At 39.4% G+C, this 26,041-nt stretch overlaps 1 protein-coding gene across 4 annotated transcripts in view; it reads right to left on the reverse strand.

Annotated features, from left to right (window-relative positions):
• FAT3 (FAT atypical cadherin 3) overlaps window positions 1–26,041 on the reverse strand; it is a gene marked incomplete at its 5' end in the record, with an annotated part of 320,867 nt that overhangs the window by 84,584 nt on the left and 210,242 nt on the right. For 2 of the 4 annotated variants that reach the window (XM_080342230.1, XM_080342228.1), the window contains 4 exons: window positions 5,854–5,993; window positions 15,009–15,077; window positions 15,501–15,711; window positions 17,759–18,073. In XM_080342230.1, the coding sequence (XP_080198356.1) occupies window positions 5,854–5,993; window positions 15,009–15,077; window positions 15,501–15,711; window positions 17,759–18,073 (735 nt within the window). The remainder of the gene's footprint in view (window positions 1–5,853; window positions 5,994–15,008; window positions 15,078–15,500; window positions 15,712–17,758; window positions 18,074–26,041) is intronic. The other 2 variants (XM_080342231.1, XM_080342229.1) reach the window with 1 other exon arrangement.

Below are 26,041 nucleotides of genomic sequence, written 5' to 3' on the forward strand. Positions count from 1 at the left end.
ACTGACATGAACAGCAGGCTCACAGAAAACCTGATCCTACACACACGCGATGTTGAGCAAGGGGAATTCCACCGGATTGTTAATATGAGGAAAGTTACTCAAATTCGTTTAATGGCTCCCAGACTTAGGCATAAAGTCTTGGTACTACTCATAAACATCTCAGTGACTTCAAAAGGGCCAACATTCTGCTTCGTGAAGCCTTAAGCTTTAGCCAGCCTGTAGCATGTCTTACACCATCCAAAATCAAGTGTTATCCCACTGAAGGGACTCGAAAACTCACAGTGTATGTGTAATTTAATAGTTTATTCATATTTATTTCCAAACAGATAATATGGCAAGAATGAGATGTATTGTATAAATATCTTTTATTACTGTGTAGGTGCCTGGGGTGTTAAGCTGTGACAATACTCATTGTCTAAAATCAAAGACTGGCTTTAAAAGTTTCCCAACACATCTCTGAAAGGTGACGAATGGAAACGTTTACTATTTGTTTGCTGCTAAGTAGGGATTCCTCTTTGCTGAGGACTGTGCAAGGTTACTGACTAAGCCACTTTTCATAGACAAACATTAGCTGCAAGTCTTTTTTCCACGCTCATAAAGCAAACATGCAGCAAAGCAGTCTCTGCCTGGTTATCCCTGAAAGCTCATATCTTTTCCAGCGTGTCGCAGGCTCCAGAAAGGCAGGCTTGCCTCCTTCTGCTTCCATTGTGCGGAGCCTAATTTATAGTCCGAACAAGCACCTCGCTATAAAAGATTTGCTTCTCCCTGCTCATTTCCTATTTCCCACAGTTAAAGCAAGTTTCAAATAAAGGATTCACAGGCCTCCAAGCTTACAAATTAGGCAAAGTAACACTCAGAGCATTAGCAAAGACTTTGTGTTCAAAATGGTAAGTGAAAGGCCTAGAGAAATACAATCAACCCAAAGCAGGACAAAACCTAATGCAGGAAGTCTCTCCAAAGCTGTTTTTAATGTTGCCCATCACAAATACCTTTGGTTCAGGCACAAATGTATTTGAGTGAAAACTGGACAAATGCCAGCAGCTGCTTTAGAGTCATTTGAAGCTGGAAGAATCTGCTTGGCTAATTGCTTGGTATGGGCACAATGTTGTGGTACAACCTATTAAATGCCTGAATTGCTTAAACTCAGGTTACGCTTTTGTACGGGTTTTGAAAACCCATTTTGATTTAATATTGCTTTCAATAGTGTTGCCACACAGCTTTATTTGGTACTTCCTGACAAGTTCTTCTGTCCTCCAAACCTCAACCTGAACATAAAAATGCAAACAGTTTCCCTACCAATCTCAGTGGCCTGTTATTTATACTTTACTGTGCCCCTTGTGTTAAAATGGGTGAAAAAGTCTTTGTTTCATATGCAAGACAGTGCTGAGATCACTGGATGGGATAGAAGAAAATCATGGATTGGGCCGGTTCTAGTTCGGAGCAGATATTCAACTGAGCAAAAGTGAAAAATTGAATCGAAACACCATGTCTTCTTTTCCATCCTTGAAGAATCCACATCCCAGAACCTCTTCTGTCAGGCTCTATTGTCTCAACTACATTTTGGCCATGGTCCTCTGCAAAGACCTTTTCACTGTTCAGTTAAAAGAACCCCCCTCACTCAGGGTGATTGATCAGCTTCTCTTTATTAAGAAACAATCTTATAAAGAAAAGGTGTTCTCTGAACGGTGAGACCAAGTTTGGTAACCTGAAACTCACAGCTAAAGGTCAATCCTGAGCAGTAGAATAAATAAAAGTGCACAGGCTTCTGCAAGGAGACAGAGAGGGGCAATGAGCAGTAACTTCTGCCGTCTGCTCTTCCAGCCTGGTTGGCTGCAGCTGAAGGTATTACAAGCAACCAGGGATTGATCTACAAAGACTTTTCAAAGGGAACTGCCTGTTCCTCTCTGGGTGGCCACTCCACTGGGAAACAGTGAGATGGTTTTGCAATAAGTGAAACTGAGGCACTTTTTGCCTTCTAGCTCAGATGCATCAGCCTTCACATTTTAAAGCATCTTTCTTGGACTCGTTAGGATGATGAGAAACAAGGAGCAGGCAAGAAAATAAGCAAGAACTAAAACTGTATTTTCATAAAATAGAATGACTCCAGGAGTCTGTTCTTCAAAATTAATTTTCCACTAGTACAACTTTTTCAATAGAAGTGAAAAATTATCATCACTTAGATGATTCTTACCCACCGTACTGTGATCTTGTGAATATTTTAGCAAAGCTCAACAGTAGGCACTACAAAGAAATAAATGCATGCTATGCTGTGTTTGGATGAAAAGAATCTGAGTCACTCATTAAAAAAAAGAAGAGGCTTTGCGATAAATGTGATTTATGAACAAAAGAACCTCTAGCATCATGCAGTCATAGTCAAAATTCTGTCAGGAGCGGGTGTTTAGATGCCATTACACTGATTTCTTGCTGGGCGGGTTCCTCTCCGTGCTCAAGTGAGGGCAAAAGGCCCTTTCCCAGCCCAAGGGGAGGTGGTGGTGGCGAGGAGCAGGGTCACTGCATGGACCTGCTGTCCTGTCCCCACTCTCTGTACCAGATGCAGAAGCCCTGTCCCCTCCCCAACGCCAACTGCTCGTCTGGCAGCTGCAGGAATCGCGTTTTGCAGGGATTTAGAGCCAACGTACGCCTGCAGCCTTTAATAAATTACCGCGTGGCCTTGAGCAATGAAGGGGAAAAAAACCAACAAAAGCCCTCTCTGGCTAACTCAGGAGACTCAGCCTTCCTAGAAGTTAATCAATGTGATGGAAACTTTACAACACTCCGAATATACAAATTGAGGGAGTCAGCATTTCTTCATCTTTGTGCCCTCCATCCCTCCCCGTCGGGGCTCAGCGGGACGGAGACAGCGGCTCTTTGCTTCTCACTTCAGAGACTCCATTCCTGATCATGCGCAAAACAAACAGCCTTTCAGTTACAAAGGAAGTTTGTGGTGCTGTGTTTTTTGTTTGTTTGTTTGTAATATTCCTTATGTTATTTTCATCTCTGTTCACAACAGTGAACCGTTAATACAACAGATGTAACTTTAAAATCAAAATTATTTCCTTCCTCCCATGGTATGGTGCTGAACCATGTCTGTAATAAGGCACGAAGGAAGTGAACAGTTCATCAGAGTTTAAGGTGTGCAGGAATATTCCTGAAGAAACTTATGCAAGTCTGTGCCAGGGATTATGTTACTGAAGCAAAAACCTTTGGCATTTTTACGCTGTATGTTACCACCTCCAACTGCGGGTTAGACAAAAGGCTGTGAAGAGGCAAAGGGAAACCGGTGGGGTGAAATAGAAAGCAAGACTGTTCCATTTGGCACAGCAATGATCAGCTGTTTTGTAATAAACCACTGCACTTTTGCGGGGGCTTTTTATTATTTTATTGTTGTACAAGTGGATGAATATGTACATTTGCTTTCCTCTTGCTGCCTCTTCTATCATATCTTCTTGCAGCTACAGTAAAAAATGCAGGTGATACTACATATATGAGGCGAAATGCTTACAATGCCATTTTATCATAACTCAAAACAAGGCTACTGAGAGCCACCAGCAAATGCTTTTTTGACTCTTTCTATGACATTTTTTACTTAACCTATCAGTTTGACTTTTTAATTATTGCTCTAAAAGGAAATAAAGGTGAGTAAGGTCACGAAAGGCTCCAAAGGACAGCCAAAAATACAGTGCGAAAGTTTTGTAAAAGGGAGAGATAATTAGGCAGGCCATAATTCCAGCAGCTTTAAGATAATGATTACTTTTGAAAACTCTGTTGTGAAGACCAAAAGAAACACATTCTCAGATGTTGTCCAGGCCACAATTAAATACTTAAACAGTATCCACATGGAGAGAAGATGTAAGAAAGAAGGATCTGTACCCACCAATTATTATCTAATGCTACACTATTGAAATCTTAAATCTTACATTTTTAAATAGGTCACATCACTGTTATGAAGAATGCTCAGGCTTCTTTTAGAATGCAACAGCTCTAGTGAAATAGGTTTTTACCACATTTTAATTAAAAATGTAGTTTTTTAATCAAAACAGGTTTTGAGGACTGTCATACGGGTTGATTTGTTAAATTGATTTATTAAATCAAAAGCAGCGAAAACAATAAACACAATATCTATGAGAAGAGGAATTACTTGTATCCAGCATGTTTGAAATTCGTTGTGGTTTTTTTAAGTTTGTTTGGCTGAAATGGTTGCATGAAAGAAAATGTCATGTTAGGGATTCAACCCCATGTTTCTGAAATGCGGACTGAGAGTATCACCATGATTAAAAAACAAAGCAGAACAAAAAAACTACTCAAGGGCTGAATAAAATGCCTTATGGAAAGGGAACATAAAGAGGTCACTCATTCTCCTTCGCTTCTCCACCAGAAGACTGGGAGGTGATTTGAATATTCTGACTAATGCCTTCCTGGGGAGAAAATACTGGTTTTCAAAGAGCTTTTAAATCGACCAGACAAAGGCATAACAGGGAATACAGGCCAGATACAATCACATTAAAAATAAGGGATTTTTTTAGCAGAGATACAATTAATTACTGAAAATAACAGGGAAAATATCAGATTTCCTTCCACCTCACTCACTAACAACTGATACTTTCTTATCATGGGTGGATTATCAGGAGAAATTATCAGATAGGCATGCTTAGAGATTTTAGGGCTGGTTATAAACAGAAATTCAGGTTGAAAAAGCACTCAATGATTTAACAGTCTCTCAGGAAAGTTGGTGTTGTGACTCAGCGAATACAGATTTACATCCGAACCATTTTGCATAGAGGCAAGGTAAAACAGAAGCATCTGCATGTGCATGCGTATATGTAAATATAAAATATGTTCAGGCCGTCCTTCTGCTTTATAAGGAAGCAAATAACACCATAAACCTATTTTTTAACTTTCCTCTGCAAACCACATTTATCTGGATGTGAGGCTGCACACAGGTGTCCTCTACCAGTATGTATTTTTCCCTATATGTCAAATAATATCTGGGCTATAGGCACACTTTACACTTGGGCAGTAACCCAGATGTAGGATTTCATGTCCTACCCAATTCATGCCATACAACTTCACCTTGTATTGAAGAATTTTTCTCTGTATAGTCAACCTGGTCCCATCTGGACCACAGAGTCCCTGTCTCTGTGCCACAGCCCTGACTGCGTCCCAGCTCCAGAGAGGTTCCCACTGGACAGATCCCCAGGTTCTGCACCAGGGTCTCTCTGACAAGGACATGACAGACCCAGCATTATCCCAGCCCTTCGTGTTTATCTGACCTGGCTTTTTAATCGCTGAAAGGCACTGAGCCTGATAAGCAAGCCTGGTTTTGAAGGGATCCCCAGGGCTGTTCCCCAGCAGACAACGTAATCACAGCCAGGGACACTAAAGCAGAAGATCCTTTGAATTTTAAGTTTCCCCTTTGAAAAACTTTTCTGAACAACTGATCCCTTGTCCCACATTTGGGTTTTGGGAGGATAAGAGGTACAAACTATGTTTAATACAATCAATAGCAATACTCCCCACCACCACAGAAGCATTATTGTATTTTGGACCATTACGGGGTGATACAAATGTAAAAATCGAAGCTTCACTGCCTGTGATAGTGACTCCCTCAGCTGGAGGAAGGTGAATTACTTTCATGTGAACATGAAGAGGACAAAAGGAGAAACAACGCTTTGAAACCTTCAACAGCCAATTCTTTACATCCAGATGGAAAGGCTCTGAAAAGATCCCCTCCATTAGTTAACGGTGGTCTCAAAGCATGAGGTCTCATTTCAATGGCAAAATTATTAATTTTTATAACATGTACATTCCACTAAGAAATGAAAAACTTGCCAAGAAAAGAATGTGATAATCTACCTGAGTCGTGGCAATGTTTGTTCCATCGGTGACCTCCACAGTCATATTATATATTGACCTCTGCTCTGCATCCAAGGGCTTTGCAATGACAATAGTGCCCACTCCCTTCTCCGCGTCGAAAGAACTATCGTAATTCCCTCCTAATTGTTGCACAAAAATACAATTAAATTAGCCATCTCTGGAAAATTTCCATTGCAAATGTTCCTAGAAGTGGACATATCTGTTTACTGGCATCCTTCGTAATGGCTTGCCTTAGCATACACAGTACATTTACTGATACTTCTTTGTTCATAACTCATTTATATTTCAAAGCACAGTTTGTATATTAGAAAGCAGATATCATTAAAATGCACTGCAAGAAAAAAACAATCTAGCAGTATATTAAGTAGAACCATAACTGAGTCTATAAAAAGAATCAAATGGCTATAAGCCCATAAGATGTGTGCCCTTGTAGTTTGGATAATGAACAAGCACAATTATCTTTTCATACAAAAAAACATTTTAAGAGGGTTGTATTCTGCAAATTTTATTTTCAGGAAATTCTTACCAATGCTTGTGGGTGAAAAGACCATCAACCGAGTCTTTAAAAATTACAATTATAATCAATTTTTAAAATGCAAATAGAGATTTGTTATGTTAATTTCAAGGACAATGATAATTACTCGTAGCAAAGGTCAAATTCTACTAGTCTTTTAGGAATTATTCAAATAGATCTGACAGGATACACATCATAAATTCCTTTCCATTAAAAAAAACCTCACAAAGCACTGTTCTGAAACTAATATCCCCTTATCCTGTCATACACTGAATGATGCAGCAGTGGGAAAACCCTCCTGAGTCTCAGGTGAAAGAAAAAAAAAGAAAGAAAAAAAATCAATTAAAAAGAGCAAGCCATAAATATCTTGAGATTAAAGGGTTACAGGATTTCTCAGCCACAGCTATCGTTTATAAATTAGAACCACTCATTATGTCCAAAAGTAAAGCACACTCTCCCTGCTGCTAAGCTGCTTCTTACTCACTCATCTATAAAGTGGAAATTATTAGGAGTTGAGTCTGAAATTTTTGGAGGCCGGGGACAGGGAGAGGTGGAACACAACAACGCTGACAAACACAGCAATGTGATACCACTGGCTACAGTCTCTGACAACCCAGTTTATAAAGCAGAAAAAGCTTTGGAACCCCACTCATTATAAAACTTGTCAGAGCTCTTGAGGTTAGATCCACAGGTAGAAAAACATCCATTCAATTGCCTTAGCTCTTGTGCAATATGTATATAGAGATATATATCTGAATGGCTGGTGTATTATCACATGGCTCTCATTTTAGGGCTGGGGATGGAGAAGCGAAGAGGACAGTCATCATTGCTCTGCCACCAAGTCTGGCATCTGCATGGCTTGCTGACCAACGACCGGCGTTACTCTCAGAAACAGCCACGCATTCAATGAGAGGAACAAGGTTTCGGCATTCCAAGAAATTGAAGAGTAGAAGGAATCACAGTGAAGTCATAGCCCCTGAATTCTCTCATGTGAAGAAACCCTCACTTGTGCCTAACTCCTTCACAGACTATTTCATAGAAAGTGCAGACCAGAAGAAGCACCGCTGTGTCCATGCCTGCCTTGGAGGCCATCCAGGGATGAGGAGAAGAAAGGGGAAGGAGGAATAAGAGGTCCCCGGGAGCTCTTATTTTCTTGATATAAGAGCGCAGATGACCTATGCCATCCAGGGATGGGGAGAAGAAATGGGGAGGAAGAATAAGGGTGCAGGTGACCCATGCAAATGATCCAAATGCAGTCATTTCAGATGTGCCATCAGACCTCCCTATGGTGGATATATGTATACTCACTTATACAGCTCTAAGTCTAATGGATGCAGTTGTAGATTTCCAGGAAAACTGACACTGGATCTGCTGTAATTCATGGTAAAAAGAAATACTGCTTCTTCCCTAACCTCCTTCTGCAAGCCCAGACTGCATATTTTTCTCAGTTAATATATATATATTTAACACTATTTGGTATTAGAAAAAAAGCATAACTGTCCTTGACATTTAAGTAATAGCAAGGTATTGGATATTGATAATATCTTCAGTGTGTTTTCTTTTCTTTCTTTTTTAATTTTTATTTTAAAGTTAGTCTGGAAGAAAAAGATGTCATCTCCCAATTAATATTTTAAATTTATTTACTTGAGGAAAATCATACCATGAAAATCAACTCTGAAAAAAAGCTTTCTTTGAAGAAAAGTGTTTTGAGATTCTTGCAAGGAAATCTCTGCTGAAATGAAGCTAGCCTTGGGACAGCAGGCACTTTACAAAGAGAATGTTTTTCACTGATAACCATGAAAACAAAATGAAAGCCTATACTTCAAGACGCTTAATAACCATCTTAATGAGCAATCAAAAATTATACGCTATCAACTGGCATACACTTCCACAGAAACACTGTCTTTAAAACTGCCAAGAAGGAATATGGAGGGATTAGCAATAAATGTTTTAAATGCCCTTCCTCAGTTGGCTTAGAGCTGGGTTTGCAGTGCACTACATAGTGTATTGCAAATACACCGACTTCTTCAAGCCGTTTTCATTATGTTCATCCACTAAAATAAGAACTGAATCTATCATATGAGTTTTTTATATGTTATTCACATCTTCCAAAGTGGTCTAGTGATAAATAAATCTTGGTTGCGAGCCACCCCAATCTAGCTTACACTTGTAACTTAGCAGGAAATGCATTTTATTTTACATTGATTCACTTTCTATTAATGAGGCAGAAACTGCATCAAAGACTGAGACAAAGATGGATCAGAGAACATCCTGCTGCGAGATTTGTGATTATAAGATCTTTAGATGTGAAATCCTGTTTTCTTCCTGAATCAGTCTGGTGTATTTTAACAGACCATGGTCAGATGTTGACAATGAAGAACCACTCAGGCGGCTGAACTTCTGGGATATTGGGTTCTGCCTCTCGGCTGGAGTACGAGAGGTAGTTTGGCAATGCTTTGCACTGCTCCTCAGACTTCACATACCCTCAAAGCAAGTCATCATGTGATGAATGCTTCTGAAGCTGCACTTAAAGCACTGACGAATAATTAATGCATTAAGTATAAATGCTGAACTCTAAGAGTCTGAGTTTATTCAAGGCCTACTATGAAGTACCCAGAGAAGCAACCAACACAATTATCTTTGAAAGAGGGGTGCTGGAGGGACACAAAGAGAGAACATTCTTGTGCTAAAAACAAACAGGACTCTTCTCTTAGAAACTATTCTGGGAACTCCACGTGAAACCACCTCCTTCTGAAGGTGCTCACGTTGAGGGCGGACGGTTAAGCCCGTGGGAGGTGACAGCTGAGAAGGTGTCAGCTTTGCACATTGCTGGGGTACTTGAGGCAGGTTTATGAAATCAAGCTGCCAGGTAACTACCAACCCTTTTGAAGCGAGCTCATCTGCAGTGCTCTAAGCTCCTGAAAGTATCAGTTTTACAGGGTTACTATCGGTCATTTAACATTTTCTTTGATCGCGATCATAGGATGAAAGGGGGCTAAGGATGATGAAATTTTGTTCAGCTGCTCGGTTTTATCAATGTGAACTTTTATTACTTATTCCACTTTCAAACATATGGCACGGGGTTTCCTTTTTATTGTCTACCAAAACCTGTGTTCAGATACAACATATAGAAGCTGTCTTTTCTAATGTGCTTTCAATTGCATTAGCAAGAACTATTTCAAATCAAGATAATCCATTGTAAGTTCCTCGGGCACTTTGGGAAACAGAACAATATAGAAGGCAAGATGGTTGAACTGGCAAAATGGTTGAACTGGCAAGTTGGCCAGACAGCTTATCCTGTGAAAGCATTTAATGAATCAGCTCAGAGAGATGTGGATTAGCCTTGTTTGTCCCACCAGTGCAGTGTAAGATGTAAAGCTGATACATCTTCAATACATGTTAAAGACTTCCCTTAAACTACTCAGATTAAACTGAAGCACTTAGAATGGGATTTAATGAAAAGTCCACATCTACTTGCAGTGCCATCTCTGGATGAGATTTGCCATGTTGGCATGATATAAACTTATCCAGAAAGTATTTCTTCTCTCTACTTGACTGTTAAGATTCCCAAAGACACCTAACACAGATTGTCATGTCTACACTTTGGACAACTAAATTGAAATGATTCCCACCCTTACTTTCTTGATACTGATCTTAGTGCATAAGTGCTGAAAGCTTTATATTTCTACAACTGGGAATTTTTCTCATTTTATCTGAAAGCATGCTATAGTTCATATAGGATTTTCCAATATAACTCCAGCTGTTATAAAAATCAGGATGGTTGTAGAAACAGTCCCTGGTACAAAAGATTTTATTAGTTGGCCGTTACTACAGCTTCATGACACCTTTCCAGCACAGCCCTAATTTTCAGTTGAACAAATGGTATAGTATGGGCAAGGAGGAGCTCTCAGGAAATTGAGCCGTGCACCTCTGAGCCAATAGACTATAGGTTGTTCTTGCTATAGAGTCACCTTGGTTACATGTTCTGGCTGAATCTGAAGTGTTACCTTCATTCTTGGCTTGATTCTTGGCTTCATAGTCACTATGAACATATTTTACTTCTGACAGAAGTCCTCTACACTTTGGAAATAACTAATTTTCCTTGTAATAAAAAAGATATAGTTTAAAAACAAACAAATAAACAAAGCAATGAGCCATCAGTAACTAATGGGAAGGATCTTCTGATGTAAAGCTTACCACTCATTTGGTGCAATGGACAGGCCAAGGAAAAATTCCTGAACTGCTAAAAGTGGTTTCTAGATGTCAGCTGGAGAATTTGCCTAAGTCAAGATGCAATGCAGATCTTGCATTCCCACAGAATGTGGGCTCTGCATCTCTGTCACTTTTGAATTTCAGTGTTCTTTTAATCATATATTATTATTACTACTAGTTTTTAAAAATTATTTTCCAGCATATTCTGCTGATATTTTGACTACTGCATTTGTTGTAAGCTTTTGTCGTGCTTTTCCTAGATGAAGTTCCTTTTTGGGAAGACGCTGGGCTTCCTATGTTCCCATCAGCTGCTGATACGCAGCTTAAAATGGGATTATGCTGCTGTGAGAAATGATTTGCTCCTCTGAGAAGAAAACATGTCAGTAAATCTGTAGGACTTGTATTCAAATGAGTCCCACGTGAGGGGCTTTTTGCTTTTTTTCCAGTGGAATGATCCAGAAGAGTGTGTTTGAATACACATCTCAGAAATATCTGATGACTCTGGAGAATGAGGTTGTTCATTCTTAGATGCAAAGATGGATCACACTGAACTCTGAAGGGCATCCCCAAATCAAATACAGCTAGAACTTGGCAAGTCTTCCTTCACTGGTAGATAGAAAAGAGCACATATGCTCCATGTTCAAACTTACTAAAGCAAGGATATACTGAGATGCTCACACAAGTCTCCTTTGGCCTACCATGCCATGATGGACAAGAGAAGAAGAAGGGAAATACGGCAGACAATCTAATTTAGAGAATGGTCATCTAAAACATTTTCTCAGGGCAGAGGAGATTCTTACTTTTCTTGTCCCAAAGTAAATTAACACCACCAAGGACAATGATGATAAATTGAGCCAATTGCTACAATTCTCACAATCCTCAGAGCAGAAAAACAGAGGAAAATGCAGAAAACAAATTCACCCTGAAACTCTAAGGTGAATCTAAAGTGCCTCTAGGATTTTCAGAAAAAGAAGCAAAGCCAAAATTCTGAACTTTTCTGTTTTCAAAAAAGTTGAAATAAGCAGTGACTGCCTCAAGAAATACAAATTCAACTACAGACTTTTGTTAATAATAACTTAATAATTATTAGTAATATAACATGCAAATATTTATTCCTTTTAAGTACTATATAATGCGAAGAAGAAGAAAATAATGCAGACTCTGAATTTTCAAATAAAACTATTGTAAGGAGAGTCAAAGCCTTGGGTTTCCTGCTAAGAAGCTGAAGGCAAGGCATAAAAAGCAGAAAAGAAATCAGAAAGGTGTTCTAGATAGTTCTCAGAGAAGATAATTCAAAGGAGGCTAGGGAGCTACATGTTTTTAACATTAATGAAAATTTGCAGCACTATGAACTAAACAGACATTTAATTCAAATTAATAGGTATTAAAATTATTGCTATTTAAGCACCATTGATAAAAAGTTCTCGTGCTTTTAAAGTTTGGCTATTCTTATAAAGGCACAGGCTGGGGGAAGAAGGAAAGATAGAAGGAGGCCTGTTTAGAGAATCAGAGAGATGTTGTGCAACATGCTACTTAAGCAAAAACCAGCACCATGCAGCTTAGCTCCAGTGTCAAAGTAGTCATCACACCATTCCCACCACTATTCAAAGGAAGAGACAGAAAGGGCTCCATTTACCGGGGAGAAGTAAATACCTCCGACTTATTTTGGCATTACCATTGAAAATTAGTTTCTCATAAATGACTGAATAAATTTAACACAACTTAAACAACCTACTTTCATGTCTTTCACATTGTGGGATCTGCAGGAACTGAGAATGGCGTTGAATGCAGTCTGAAAACAGAAATCAAGTATGACATCTCAACCATTCCCAATTAAACAAACAAACAAAAACTGAGGCAAGCATCCTGTTCCTCTCTAGTCCATGGGGGGAAGATGATCTCCCTGCCTGCAAGCCATCTTCCTCTCTTGGAGCTAATTAACTCAAGAACTTCAACAGTTATTTAAAGTGTAAATAATTTAGGTGCAAATTAGATGCTGAAGTTAGGCAGACAGAATACTACATAGCCAAACTTCATCCGGCCTCCCTCTTTTTTCTTTTAGCTGGGAGAAAGTGCACGTTATGCATTAAAAAAGAGGTCCTCTGGAATTCCAATGCCCATTTAGTCTGAAAAGGTCATAAATATAAAGGTCAGGCTGCAAACTCTATATTAAACTATGCCTCTACATAAGCCTTCAGGGCTTTTGTTGGCATTACTGTGAACTGTGCATGGAGGTCCAAAATCACAAAATAACAGATGGAGTTGGATCAGGTCTAGGTTTTATAGCAGCAAAGAAACCATCTCTTGCATTAGCAATCCCATACAGCTTTCCATACATGACAACTAACTTCTGCTAATACTGCCTGTCTTTTATTGCGCTCTTCAGTGCTAAACCTCAGTGTTCCTCCAAAAGGAAAATATCAACATCTTTATTTCCACATGATGATATTGAAGAACAAGAAAAAAAGTGGTTTTGATACAGACACTAAAGGCAGAAAAGGTAATCTAAATATACAGTGCTCTGTCTATAAACCTCTTGAGGCAGGTTTTGTCTTTGTACCTTGTATGCGGAGCGTTTGGAACAACAAGGTCTTCTGCATGCCCGGGACTGTTGGTTATTCCTATTGCAGAAACGGGTGCTGTTGCTAGTGCTATTATTTTTAACAGCAGTAATAGTTCACGATAACGTTCATACGGTAACAGCATGGAACTGCATTCTCAGGTCACAGATTTCTCATTAAGTCTAGGGAAGCTCTGTCTCCGTGACCCTCTGCAGTGATGCAGCATCTTGTAGCATCAGGAGCTACAGCTTTTAGGGAAACCATCAGGGTTGTTTAAACAGGGAAAATTATCTTCTAAACTTTTTGAACTGTTTTAGCCATAAAAGTCACATTAAATGACAAATTAAAGGCTTAAATTTCATAATGGTCTCCCCATCATCTCTGTTTGGTAGGCAAAAAAAGAAATATTATTATAAGGTGTTGCTACAGTGCAAGTGACTCTAATAAAGAACACAGAGGAAGAGCGGGGGCTTCTCTCAGTGCTTAACACAGGCAGCATTTAAATGATAGTCGGTGAATTCAGCAAGGAAAGGACCAAAAGGCTGCAAAAGGCAGAAGAGTCCAGCAAAAGGTTCAAATGGGAAAAAGTGTCAATAACATTAATAAAGATGGATTTCTCCCAGGAGGAAAGCTGGGGCAGTGAGGAAGAGAAAGGGAATGTAAACATTAGCTAATAAATTGCATGTAGCATACTGAAACAACCAAGGGAATGGGAAGAAAACCGTAGGAAACATACGCTGTCCTTCCCTGGGGGCTAGCAGGAACCCTGGAACATGATAATAGCTTTGGGTTTAATTTTAATGCGGTTGGCACTTCAGAAACTGTGCTACAAATTCAAAGAGGAAATGTTGCTGCTTCTGTTTTTCATCTGCGAAAACTGGCAATAAAAGGTGGATGAAAACGACTCTGACAGACCCTTTCTCTTGTGGTCCTTGTCCTTCCTGCCCGCTAAACCCCTCTGCAAATGTCTAAGCCAGGCTCAATCCCTGTAAACAGAGACTGCTGATGCATCCTCTCCACTAAGTCTGTGGCAAATGCTTTTTGTTTCTCTAATCTTTCATACAGTATCTGCTTTATAGCCCTTCATTTAAATAACAACGCTTTGTGCAGACAGTTTTACATCCAAAGGTATACAAATACTACGTACAAGCATCTGCAAATATTAAGTAGCACAACAACTTTCCAGGATCGTTGTACTGCTGGGGAAAGTCTCATTTTGGAGATGTTAAACGAGTTATTTTAAATAACCGATCCAGCAGCAGAACCAGGAAAGAGATGTTTATGAACAATGATTCCTGTTTCTCTACTGCAACCAAGTGAGACCCTCTACTCCTTGTCTTTTTGGCAGCTACATCCTTAGTTGTATTTTCCTGCGATTTTAAGACAATTATTCTATGGCTTCTCCTCCTCTTTGCTAAGGATATCTTTCCTTCCTTATTTTTATAACCAATTTTATGTAAGGCAATTTTTGTGGTTGAAATCTCACATCCAAACACATTTCTCTTTTTCAGCTTGCATTCAAGACAAACTTTTGGTGGCTCCATTTGCAACCCATATGTTGATGCATCCCATTCTGTTTCACAGTTAAATGGATGGCACTGGACTGTGAAAAGTTTGAATTAATTATTTGTGATAAACTGCGGAAAATCCGTGAATAAAATGATAATAATTGGACACAAATACAGTAAAAGCTGTCATAGAAAGAAACGCAGCACATCCATGTGTCGCATCGCATCCTGTCACAGGCACTTATGAAAGATGTAATACAAATTGTCTCAAAGAACTTGCAAAAATAAAAGGCAGCCTGGATAGTTGTATTTTAGCAAATGTGTTTGCACTAAGGGTACCTTCTGTTGAACAGTTCTGCCCACAAGCTGTCTGTAGAATATAGAACATCTCTCGAGCATGCTTGCCACCTTGAAGCAGGGCAGTCGGAAGCAGAAAAAAAAAGAACAGAATGCAGAAAAAAAGGTGAAGAAAGAGAGAAATGAGGGACAGCAAGTCTAAGTACCATAAATACATTTAGAAATGAGATTAGCAAAGTATGACAATAGAATTTAAATGACAGACAACATTAAGATTGCAGTAAATAACATAGTGTGAAAAAAAACAATTCAGCCATACAGCGCTTTTTTTCAGCTTAGCTAAGGAGTCATAACAAAAGCAGGAATATTATTATTATTGTTATCGCTACATTAAAATAGCATTTTCATTTCAGCATTACGAAAGTTCAAGTTCGGGGGGGACGGTTCACGGTTAGTTTTCTTGCTCTCAAAAACCACACATCCATACGCTTTGCTTCTGAAGCCTCCTCATCACACCACTGGCTCCCAACTTACCAACAATATCAAACCAGAGAGGAATGTTAGATGGCTGCACAGAGACCACCCCAACGATTTCTGTCACTTTATCGCTTTCCATGATGGTGAAGTTGTAAAAGGGTTCATCAAAAGTCAGAGGCACGGGCGAGGGCGCCGGCTTTTTTATCCACTCAATATGGAGGCGCGCAGTCGAAGATTTTTGGGGCCGGCCGTTGTCCACTGCTTTTATCTGGCAGGTACAAAGAAAACAGGACTCGGAGTGAGCATCCCAGCTTGGCAGTTCAGAGCTAATTCTACCACACGACTGCTTGGAAAATGGCCTTTTTAATCCTCTGTGTAAAATCCCATGAAAAGAGAGGGAGATAAACATTGATTTCTCACCTGTTTGTGTTTTTTTTTTTCCGTTAAACTTTTACTGAAAAGACTGATTTCAAACTGAAATGTTTTGTTTAACAAATGCTGATGGGAGTCCTCCTGGAGATGCAATTCAAGCGCTCCCCACACAGATCTTCCCTCTCCTGTTCCATCTTCCTTCCAGCTCCCTCCTGCGGCAAATCTCGGAGCTTTGTAATGACCCCATGGGACATCATGCACTTGCGAAATATGCTCACCCAAACCATGTTTGATTGCTTTTAAATGGCATCTGTATTGCAGCTGAGACTGGTATTCCTTATATTCCCTTCTTCAGGATCTTCAACTGAGTTAAATAAGTTTCAGATCATTTCCCCCATTCTCCTAAACAAATATAATTTAAATTTTATCCATATTTATTTTCCTTGCGTTCTCCTCTCTGTCATGTTCATTAAGATTGCCCAGCTTGGTGCTAATTCTTTTTATTATAATGTCCTGTAGTGGGATGGATAGACTTGATATTTGCCTGGAATGCTTTATGGTTTTAGCACAGCAAACACAAGTGAGCAGCAACAAACACTGAAGTTAAGCAAAGGGAGAATGCAGGTTACAAAACAGGTGCTTTGACGTATAACATCGATGTCAATCACAGGGTTTTTCTTCTAAAACTGAAATAAGTGTTTCTGGCTATAGAGGACCACTGATGCAAATGTGCTGTTACTATGCCTGTTAAAAATGGGAATTATCTTCCTGAAATACCATATCCTGCATTTTTCTCTGGAAATGTGTTAAGTGGGTTTGGTGCTAACACTTGTCACCCTGCTGTGTTCAAGGTGGGCAAGCCCTTACTGAAAAGATGCTGAGGGTGTGATGAGCAGTTTCAAGGTAGAAAATCTTCAGCTGTTGCATTATAATAAGGGCCAGATCCCAGACGTGAGTTCTAGCTCTGCACAGGGAAAAGCACTCACCGACCCAAATGGTGGTCTACTCTAATTATACCTAGTCTGATTGATAGGTATTTCTCAATATTTTGATATTTATTCATTTCCTGTCAAAGTTTCCAACCCTATGAAAGTATCCCAACAGAGACCCATTACTGTAAGTGACATCGCTTCCTTTACCACAGGCCAGACTGTGGAAAACTGACAGTTTTTTCAATTCCAAACTACAAATTGTTGGCTCATTGCTGTAGATGAAGAGTGCACATTCGAGTCTTATATTGCTTTACATCAACACCACTGTGTTGTATTCTTTCTTTTAAGTTAACAGCTGGACTAGGCGACCTTAAAGGTATTTTCCAATCGAAATGATTCTGTGATTCTATATGGTTTGAGTTCTGGCATAAGTATTTTGAGTTTTTATTTTTGAAGTATTTTTGAGATTTCTTTTAACTGAAATTGCTGCCATACTTATACTCTTTAAAGTAATAACAAGAGTACTACCACACCCTCTACACAAGACTCCACCTCTCCAATGCCACGGAACTTGGACAGTACAAGGACCTGTCCAGGAGGGCAAGGAATTGTGTCCACACAAAAGGTGAATAACCATTCATAGTGGTATCAGCCCAGTTCAACGTGATATAACTTTGTGAGTAGACAGGCACTTGGTCTTCACTTCTGTGTATTCAAGGGAATGATCTGGACCAACAATTTATTCCTGTGTACTCAAGGGAACGATTTGCGCCAACAATTTGCAAGTTGACTGAACAGTCTGAGAATAGTTCACTACATGCAATAGCATAAACACTCAGACTAATTATTTTCCACTGGTTGTATGTAAATACTAGATTTCTTAATACAGTCAGATCTTACATATAGGTCATGCATTAAACACAGTCATATATCACTCTTTATACAAGCAGGCTTATTTCTATAACAAAGTCAGTAAAATCATGGCTTCATATGTTAGGGAACAGCACTTACTGTTAAGATGTCGTAACTCCCCGCAGTGAACTGCTTTCTGGAGGAAACCATCCCTGTTTTGGGATCGATAAAAAACTTCCCATCATCGTTTCCATCCACAATGCTATACGAGATTTCTGCATTAGGGCCTTCGTCTTTGTCAAAAGCAAAAGCTCTGTAGATGGGCTCCCCTCTTTTCTTACGGTCCCTCTCGGGCAGCTTGATCTGATAGACTTTCTCTGGAAACTGAGGTTTGTTATCGTTCTCATCCAGAACCTGGACCACCACCCAAACAGAGGACTGCTTGGGAGATGTGCCCCCATCGGAGACAGTTACCTGAAAAATAACAGCAGTACAGGCATTATTTTGAATAGGTACAGTGGGATTTCATAAATTGGAAAAAAATATAAAGCATAAGTAAACATCTCTGCCTCCCCAAACCTACCATGCAGTTTACATGGTCTTCTCTATACACAAGACATGCTTGCTATAAATGTGCTCCGTATTTAACTCAAATACGCCTGCGATTGTAAATAAAGAAATCACAAAGATATTTTTACTTTTGAGATGAACCTGGAACAGGGAACCTGCAGACTAGGAATTCATTTCTCAAAACATAACATCCTTTTATCTCAAATTCTGCAAGTTTATATCAGACGAGAGAACTGGAATTAACCCATTAAGCGGGATCCCTGCTTTTTTCAAACGTATTTTAAAGTTTCTTCAGTCACTCAATGAATTTGAAAGATGCATATCTTCTTAAATCCTAAAGGAATCTCTGTCACTTTTTTTCCTATTAATTATTTTCAATTTCTTAAACAACAAAAGAATTTCTGTCAGTTCTTTTCATTCATTACTTGAGATTTGACAGCTCATTAATTCCAAAACTGCTTTATATGATTGTAAGGAGAACAGAGAGACAGGTAACAAAAAATTTCTGTTGCATTGTGTAAAGAGCACACTGTGCCGGCAGAAGCATAGAAGAAATAAGATCTTTGAGACAAAAGTTAATTAGTAATTTAGGTGCAGCTTAAACAGAATTACTAATAATTTTCAGTCTGAAACACTGTGAAAATGAAACGATCCAAGATCAACAAGCACTCAAGAGATTTAATAATATGCCTTCAAAACGCAATCAATATGTTTCAAACTTCTCCCTCAATATTTCGATTGCACTTATAAAGAGAAAGAAATAAGGCAGAAAGTTATTTCTGTTTGCAGGAAAGAAGTTCAAATTTCACTTTCAGCTACATATGCTAACATGCCAAGTGCCACAGCACCAATTTTTGATGATGGTGAGCCAAGATTTTACATACCCTTCCCTGCTTGCACTGTGTGATCACTGCACACCCATTGCTTTGCTAGTTAACTCCTTGATGCTTTATTTTTCCTTCAATATTTATTTTTCCTTCCCCTTACATTTTTTTCCCCTTTACATTTTTCCTTCCCCTTATAAATCATATAGTCCTGATGTCCAATCCTCTGGCAAAGCAACATTTTCTGGGAACAATGTCCCTTGCCATTGTCCCCTCCTTGTGACAGAAGTCTATACTTGGGTAACCATTATTTAGTACTGTGACCAGCAGAAATACCTTGTTTTCTGTAAGTAAAGTAAAAGACCTTTTAAATTTCCTGTACTTAACTACACTTTTAAAAACTGATACAGTAGAAGAGAGAAGACTGACAACCTTAGGGGCTGAAACCTCTTATTCACAGAAAAATAAATGGTATGGCAACCTATAGTGGCGATGTAAAACCCTTCAAATCAGCCCATAATACATATCAGCCTCAGGCCTCTCTCTCGCAAGACTGTCACCAGGGTTGGCAATTAGCACTTGTTGGGATCGCCGCCTCGTGATGGGGCCGGCTGCTGAGAGCCGGACGGGGACCATCCCCACCCTGCAGAGCCACCAACGCACCATCTGCCCGTCACCAGCGAGGGGGTGCGGGGAGCGGACCCGCAGCTCATTACCGGTGTACTCAGCCATCCAGTTCCCAAACGCTACACTCTCCAAAATAGCATTTGTAACGCCAAAAGGCTGCACACATGGCTGCAAATCTGCCTTTCTCCCCAGTGCTGGTAACACCACTGACCACCTCAGCCTCTCCACTCTGGCACACCTTCAGAGCTTGTGCAGCAAACAAAAAGCCAATTCTGCCAATTCTCCTATTACAGACTTTCAGCAATAAATAACTTTTGCCCCACTTAAAAGCTAATCCCCTCTATTTCTGTTCTGCTCCGGTGCAACTAGCCAGGCTTTAGGCAGGAGCTCAGGTTTACAAAGAAAATCCTTTTTCAGGATTTCTGCTGATTCTACAGATAAAATAATCAGTGATGCCAGACAGTACAGGCTGTAGTGCACAGAAACAAATGCTGGTCTAAAATACCAGCAAAATGCCTTTTATGTTGTGTGGTAATGATCTTAATGCGTTGAAAATACTAGTAAGAGTCAGGAAACTCTTGTTTTCTGAATACGACACGACTGAACTTTTTTAAAAAAAGTATATTTTTCTCAAACTTCTAGCAGTGACCTACAAAAAAAAAGGAGAGATGAATAGAAGTTTACAAATAACAACAGTTAAAATACCTCTGAAAACCACAGTGGTATAAACAGCCAAGCAACTGTGATGAAAAACTTACTTAAGCCAAGAGACTGCTCAATAAGTGAAGTTGTCCTGTCTTACCAACGCACAGTCTCACGGTTTGTTAGGCTACTGCTGACATCCTGACTAACATGGTGTTGTGGCAGTAAATACGCGCGTGTATTTGTTTTTTGTAAGCCAAACATTGTGGGAAGTCCCTTCAATAACATAAAAGTTGCACTGAAAATATTTGCTGACGGCTAATTAAAAACAGTAATGGCTTTAACATGTAACGCCAGCTGATAAACAGAAATTAACATAGAAGGCCTGCAGTTAATCACTTCTACTCTGTCTAAAACTTTACATCCCTGGAGAGGAAAATGTTACGTCCCAGCGAAGCCTTTTTCTCTGGGTGACGCTGGAAACTTTTCACAATGACGGCTCCAGCTCCACGCGAAAAGCTCTGAGTGCCAGACACGGGAGCTGCGATGGGAGTTAAAACCCTCTATTTGCAGGCATAAAAACTAATTAATTAAGCCACCCTCACACTGGCAATTTGATTATTTCCCTAACTGTAAATCCGCGCCCTAGCTGACCCCTCTTTTCTGCTCCATCAGCCTGACCCCAGCCTGGGCTTTACAGGTTCCAGCTACAAACACGGTCAAAGAGCTGCAGAAATTTCCTCTGCCCCTACAGAAAAAAAACAAACCAAAGCAAACCAAAACACATGACAACACGTTAAAACAAAATAACAAATTGCTGCCAGTTCAAAATTGTTCCCAGACAAAACTGGGGAGGACCAGAGAGGTCGTTCAGCACACTGCTCTGCAAATACCGTTTCCATCAGGACACTCTATCACACCAGCCCTCGGGGGCCCCTCTAACCAAGGCAATTTTGATTCAAACATTACCATAGCTCTCAGCAAAATCCTTAAACAGCTGGAAATTACAGTGAAAAGTAACCAGGGAGGGAGGTTGGGATATTTTTAAGACAAAGATACAAATGCTAACCCACAGCTGGTATCTCTGGAAATGCGAAAGGCAGATGTGCAAGGCACAGGAGAACTTGCCAGGAGAGAAGATGCATTCAGGACCAGTGAGGTCCTTTTGTTTAGAAACCTGCAGATGTCATGGCAAACAAACAAAAGAAAAAAAACAGAGAAGAAAGGTGATATAGATGAGTGACAAAGAAGACAGTCTCAATATATGCTTGTAAAGATCTGGCATCAGAAACCCAACAAGAGGTGAAACTCACAGTAATCAAGATGGGGAAATAGTGAGGACCAGTGTTAAAGCTTTCGCAGAGGAGATAAGGAATGGCTGCTTGGTCAGCGTGTGCCTTCGTAAATGCTGAACACCTCCAGTCCCTGTGCTGAGTTTGGTATTCAGATGTCAGTGTGTGCAGAGATGCTGTTGCTCGCCCATGTGCACCCTGAGACGCCCAGCCAGCTACTGTCCCCTCTGCCCTTCTGGTTAGATATTGCTGCTCACGCTGTGTCAACACAGCCTAAACACAGGATACAACCTCCCAAAGCTCGGATATGGCCATGAAAGCTGCTGAATTTTAATTCTCTGACCAACCATACAAAGGGTTGGTCCATTCACCAGCCGTCGAATATCTTAAAAGGAATGTGATGGCGTGTTTAATGAGGTCTCATGGCAGCAGACAGCAATATTAATACAAACTTCATATAACCACTTTTGTGGTGAAAACTTGAGCATCACAGCTGTCACTTGCAGACAGCTCCACTACAGTTTTCTTCATAAAACAAACACTTTCTCTCAGGAAGCTACATTTACCCATTGACTTCATTGACCATAAACATTGACTTCAATGTTTATGACTTTACTGAACCATGTAAGCTAATACACATCTAGATATTGGTTACCTGGAAATTTCTTCACTAGAGTAACAATATTCACACATCCCTTACAATGCTTCCTTCAGCTGGACAGACCAGAACAAGACCTCCTGAATTTCCCTCTACTTTGACCAGACATGTATTTTTGGAGAAAAACACACAAAAGTATCTCCTCCTGCAGTATATGACATTCAGTATAATAGAACTTTCAAAATCCAAGTAAGGCAATTTACATTTCTGCTGCAGGATTTACTTCAGTAGGTTTGGTCTACAGACATTAACACCACCTTTTCTACAGGCCTGAGAGATAATCTTTTGTGTTCATGTTTATATTCAAGTTCACAGATCAAGTACAAAGCAAGTCCCATAGCAGTAGACCTCCCCAGTCAAAACCAAGGTTAACACGAACTGTTAACATACAACAGCTGGAATGTTAGATATGAAAATTTCATTTTAGGACCATTGAGAAGGCATGGAGGAGACATCTACTGTGAAAGCTTTGGCTAAAACACAGCGTCAGTCTAGAAGACGCCAATGCTGATGACAAAAATAGTTTTGCCTTGAGATGATCACTCTTATGAATCGGACTGTGACACTTAACTGAAGAAGGTTTAGCTCTTGAACTTCTTCAGAATACGATTGCAACTGTGAGGACCACCTTCCTGAATTAAAAGTACAATATTGAGTCTCATTAACAAAAGCTCGTGACTTCCAAGACAATTATTAACTCAGCTGGCGAGAGTAGCTAGCAGGGATCTTGCTTCAACAAGTATAGCAAGACAATCAGCAGGTTTTTAATCTCAGTTATCAAGCCTCAAGAGAACAAGAATCTTCTTCCCACATCATTCCTTGGCAGAAGGAAATACTCAGCCTACCCAATTTTTAAGTTAAGAGGAACTGCCACATTACTGTCATTAGCATTGCAAAATGCTGAAGATGTCATATTTGCTTGTTTATTTTTGTTCGTGTGATAACTGCTTAATGCAAAAAGCACGAGCTGAGATGCCTGCGTCTCATCTGAGGAGTGCGCATAATGAGGTTTTCAGGTTAAAGTCTCCCCCTTCCCCCAACCAGAAATGCCAATTTTGCTTCAGAAAACTTTAGAAAAAGAGAATCTGGTTCAGTTACTGGAGACAGAAAAATGATCAAAGGGAGCCTGAGAGCTGAGGCATATCCCTGCTGTTAGTGACTAATGGGTTTGTTTCTTCTGCCAATGCACAAACGAGCTGCAATACCTATTGTAAGATACTCTGGAATTCAGCCCAAGTAAGAGAAATAAAAGATTATAAAGGAGAGCTCATTGAGAGATGAATGAAACTTTAAAGTCAAATACACTGAATTATTATCTCTGCCTACTTCAGAGAGAGACTAAATTCGCGGATAAATTCTTACAAGAAAATATTTCTTTTTAAAATGCATGATATTACTGAGCTACATGTCGGATCATTGCTACAAATAGAGGCAGCGTAGCTCAAAGACATACAGAATAGGAGAGGAAAAAAAGGTAAATAAGTTTTGGGGTTTTTCTGGTTCAACAGAAATATTGAGTTAGCCACAGCTTTCTAATCCTTTATTTGGCAACTGCGGAAAAGAAGTGGGAAACTGTTTATTTCACTTTTCCTTACAGAATGTAGTGCTGTCCCAAAAGGTAAGTTACTTAAACACTTCTTGAAGGAAGTAATGACAATCATACCAATATGATCCTTCTTTCCTTATATCCCTTACAATGTGCTAATATGGAAACTATTGTTTTCAATAAACAAAACAAAACAAAAACAAACAAACAAAACAAACAAAAAAACATTCACTCTGGCCAGCTATGAGAAATAAATAATTTAGAGTACATTTTGAATACAGGTTATTACTGACACAAACACTTAAGATGGCTGATTAGAGACGTCAATGGCTTCCAGCCACATTCAAGCTAGAAAATTATGCATAATGGTCTGTTATACCATTTGAGAATTAACAATGACATCAGGTAATTTCAACGCAGTCTTGCCAAAAGACAGGAAGGAAGGAAGGCTTTTTCGGTTGGGGTTAAATACTCCCTGAAGCATCTGTAAACTTAAATATTTGAAGAGCATACTGAAGAAAGTCTTAGAGGCTTCAAATCTTAACTTTTGTGAGAATCACAGTACTGAGCCCAGTAGATAGTAACCAAATGACCTGGCAAACAAAATATCAGAATGTGTGACTTAAAGGTCCCAAAATACTGCTACTACAGTGATGACAACAACGACTACTACTAGTATTACTACTACTGCTGCATTTATTCAGTGTCACACTTTTTCTATGAGCCTTTAAAAGTTGTAACAGACTTGTATTTTAGCTTTAGTAGCAACGCAAAGAAGGATCTGCACAGCTCTTGACAGTGACTCTTTAAAAGAAAAACAGTAATTTTCTATGGGTACTGCTTTTAAAGCTCATTGCAGTTTGGAGATGCTGGCAACCTTTGTGCATGAGGCTGTATTTACAGTGTTCTTCAGTCCGTACATGCTAAGGTAAGTGCAGAACCATGCATTACTCCATTAAATTCCCAGCAACACAGAGCAGTGTTAAGGTAAACTCATTAAGGCAATCTCAGGAAGTATCTTCCTCTTCTTTTCACTAAGTAAAAAGAAAACTATAGTCCTCAGGAATTTAATATAATTTTGGTTTTTGACAAACTGTAGATAAAACTTTGCCCAGAAGTGACTCTAAGCTGATCACTTTCCAGAAGTCCAAATGTGCATCCTACTTCCACTTGTGGAGTTAAATACAGAAAATCTGCAGCTCTACTGCCTAACAGTAGTGTGTAATCACTTATGATTCAGCAGAAATCATCCGGTAAGAAAAAACCATCGCTCAGCTAGGACTTTTCCTGACCTTCTAGATGATACCACCACCATCAGAAGTGGTGCTTGAAACTGCATGTATCATATTCCATGTTGAGCAGTTTGCAAAGTTTGTAACTAGAAGACTGGAAAATTCGAGATGGTCGTAGTAGCAACACCAACCTCAGATTCCGAATAACAACTGTAAAGGTCTTTTGAGTACATCAAGAACTTCCTTTCTTTGTTCATGAGGCTGCAATAATGAATCTCACTACCCCAGCATATAATGAAGACAAATTTTAAAGCAGAAGAATACACTCCAAATAGTCCTATGATAATATCTGGACCCAAGGATGTTTACGTACCTTCAGACTGAACAAGATAAAGACCGATTTGCAATTGCTTAAAAACAATTCTTGTAGGCATATGGAACCTCTTTAGGAACAAGATATTACTAAACAGAAGTGTAACTACCTCCATAGACTCTAAAAGAGAAAGAAAATAAAAGTTGTGTATTGATCTTCACAATAAACTTTGAAGAAGGTGTTTAGCTCCTGCTGGTAGTGAAGATTATAATCAGAGAATTTTGTGTGAGTAGACAAATCTGAGAATATTTCACTTCAAACAGCTTTAAATAACATAAAGCTTGCAAATGAAGGTATTTATGCAGTTTAATGTTAGTAGTAATCTCTATGTCAATTGTAATTCCATTCACACCTGAATACCTACTTCAGCCATTTGTGGGTTTTGCTTTTCTTGTGGTAAGAAACACCTGTGATCAAATATTGGTAAGTTCCCCTCTACCAGATCTACTTCTACAGATAATGCCCTTCTTCAAAATCTCAGCATTCAGGACATACAGTAGCTCTCAGTTTTAGTGCTTCAAAAGTGGCATGCATCAACTTCTAAGTTCACTGCACTGGCTTTTTCTCAAATATTCAATTACCCTTAATTTTCTGCCCAGAAAAGTCACTTGATTCTTATCTTCACTGTACGCAGGAGCCAAACACCTCCTTCAAAGTTTCCTCAAAATTACGAAGATG

Source organism: Nesoenas mayeri (assembly GCF_963082525.1).
Source record: "Nesoenas mayeri genome assembly, chromosome: 1".
Classification (NCBI taxonomy): Eukaryota; Metazoa; Chordata; class Aves; order Columbiformes; family Columbidae; genus Nesoenas; species Nesoenas mayeri.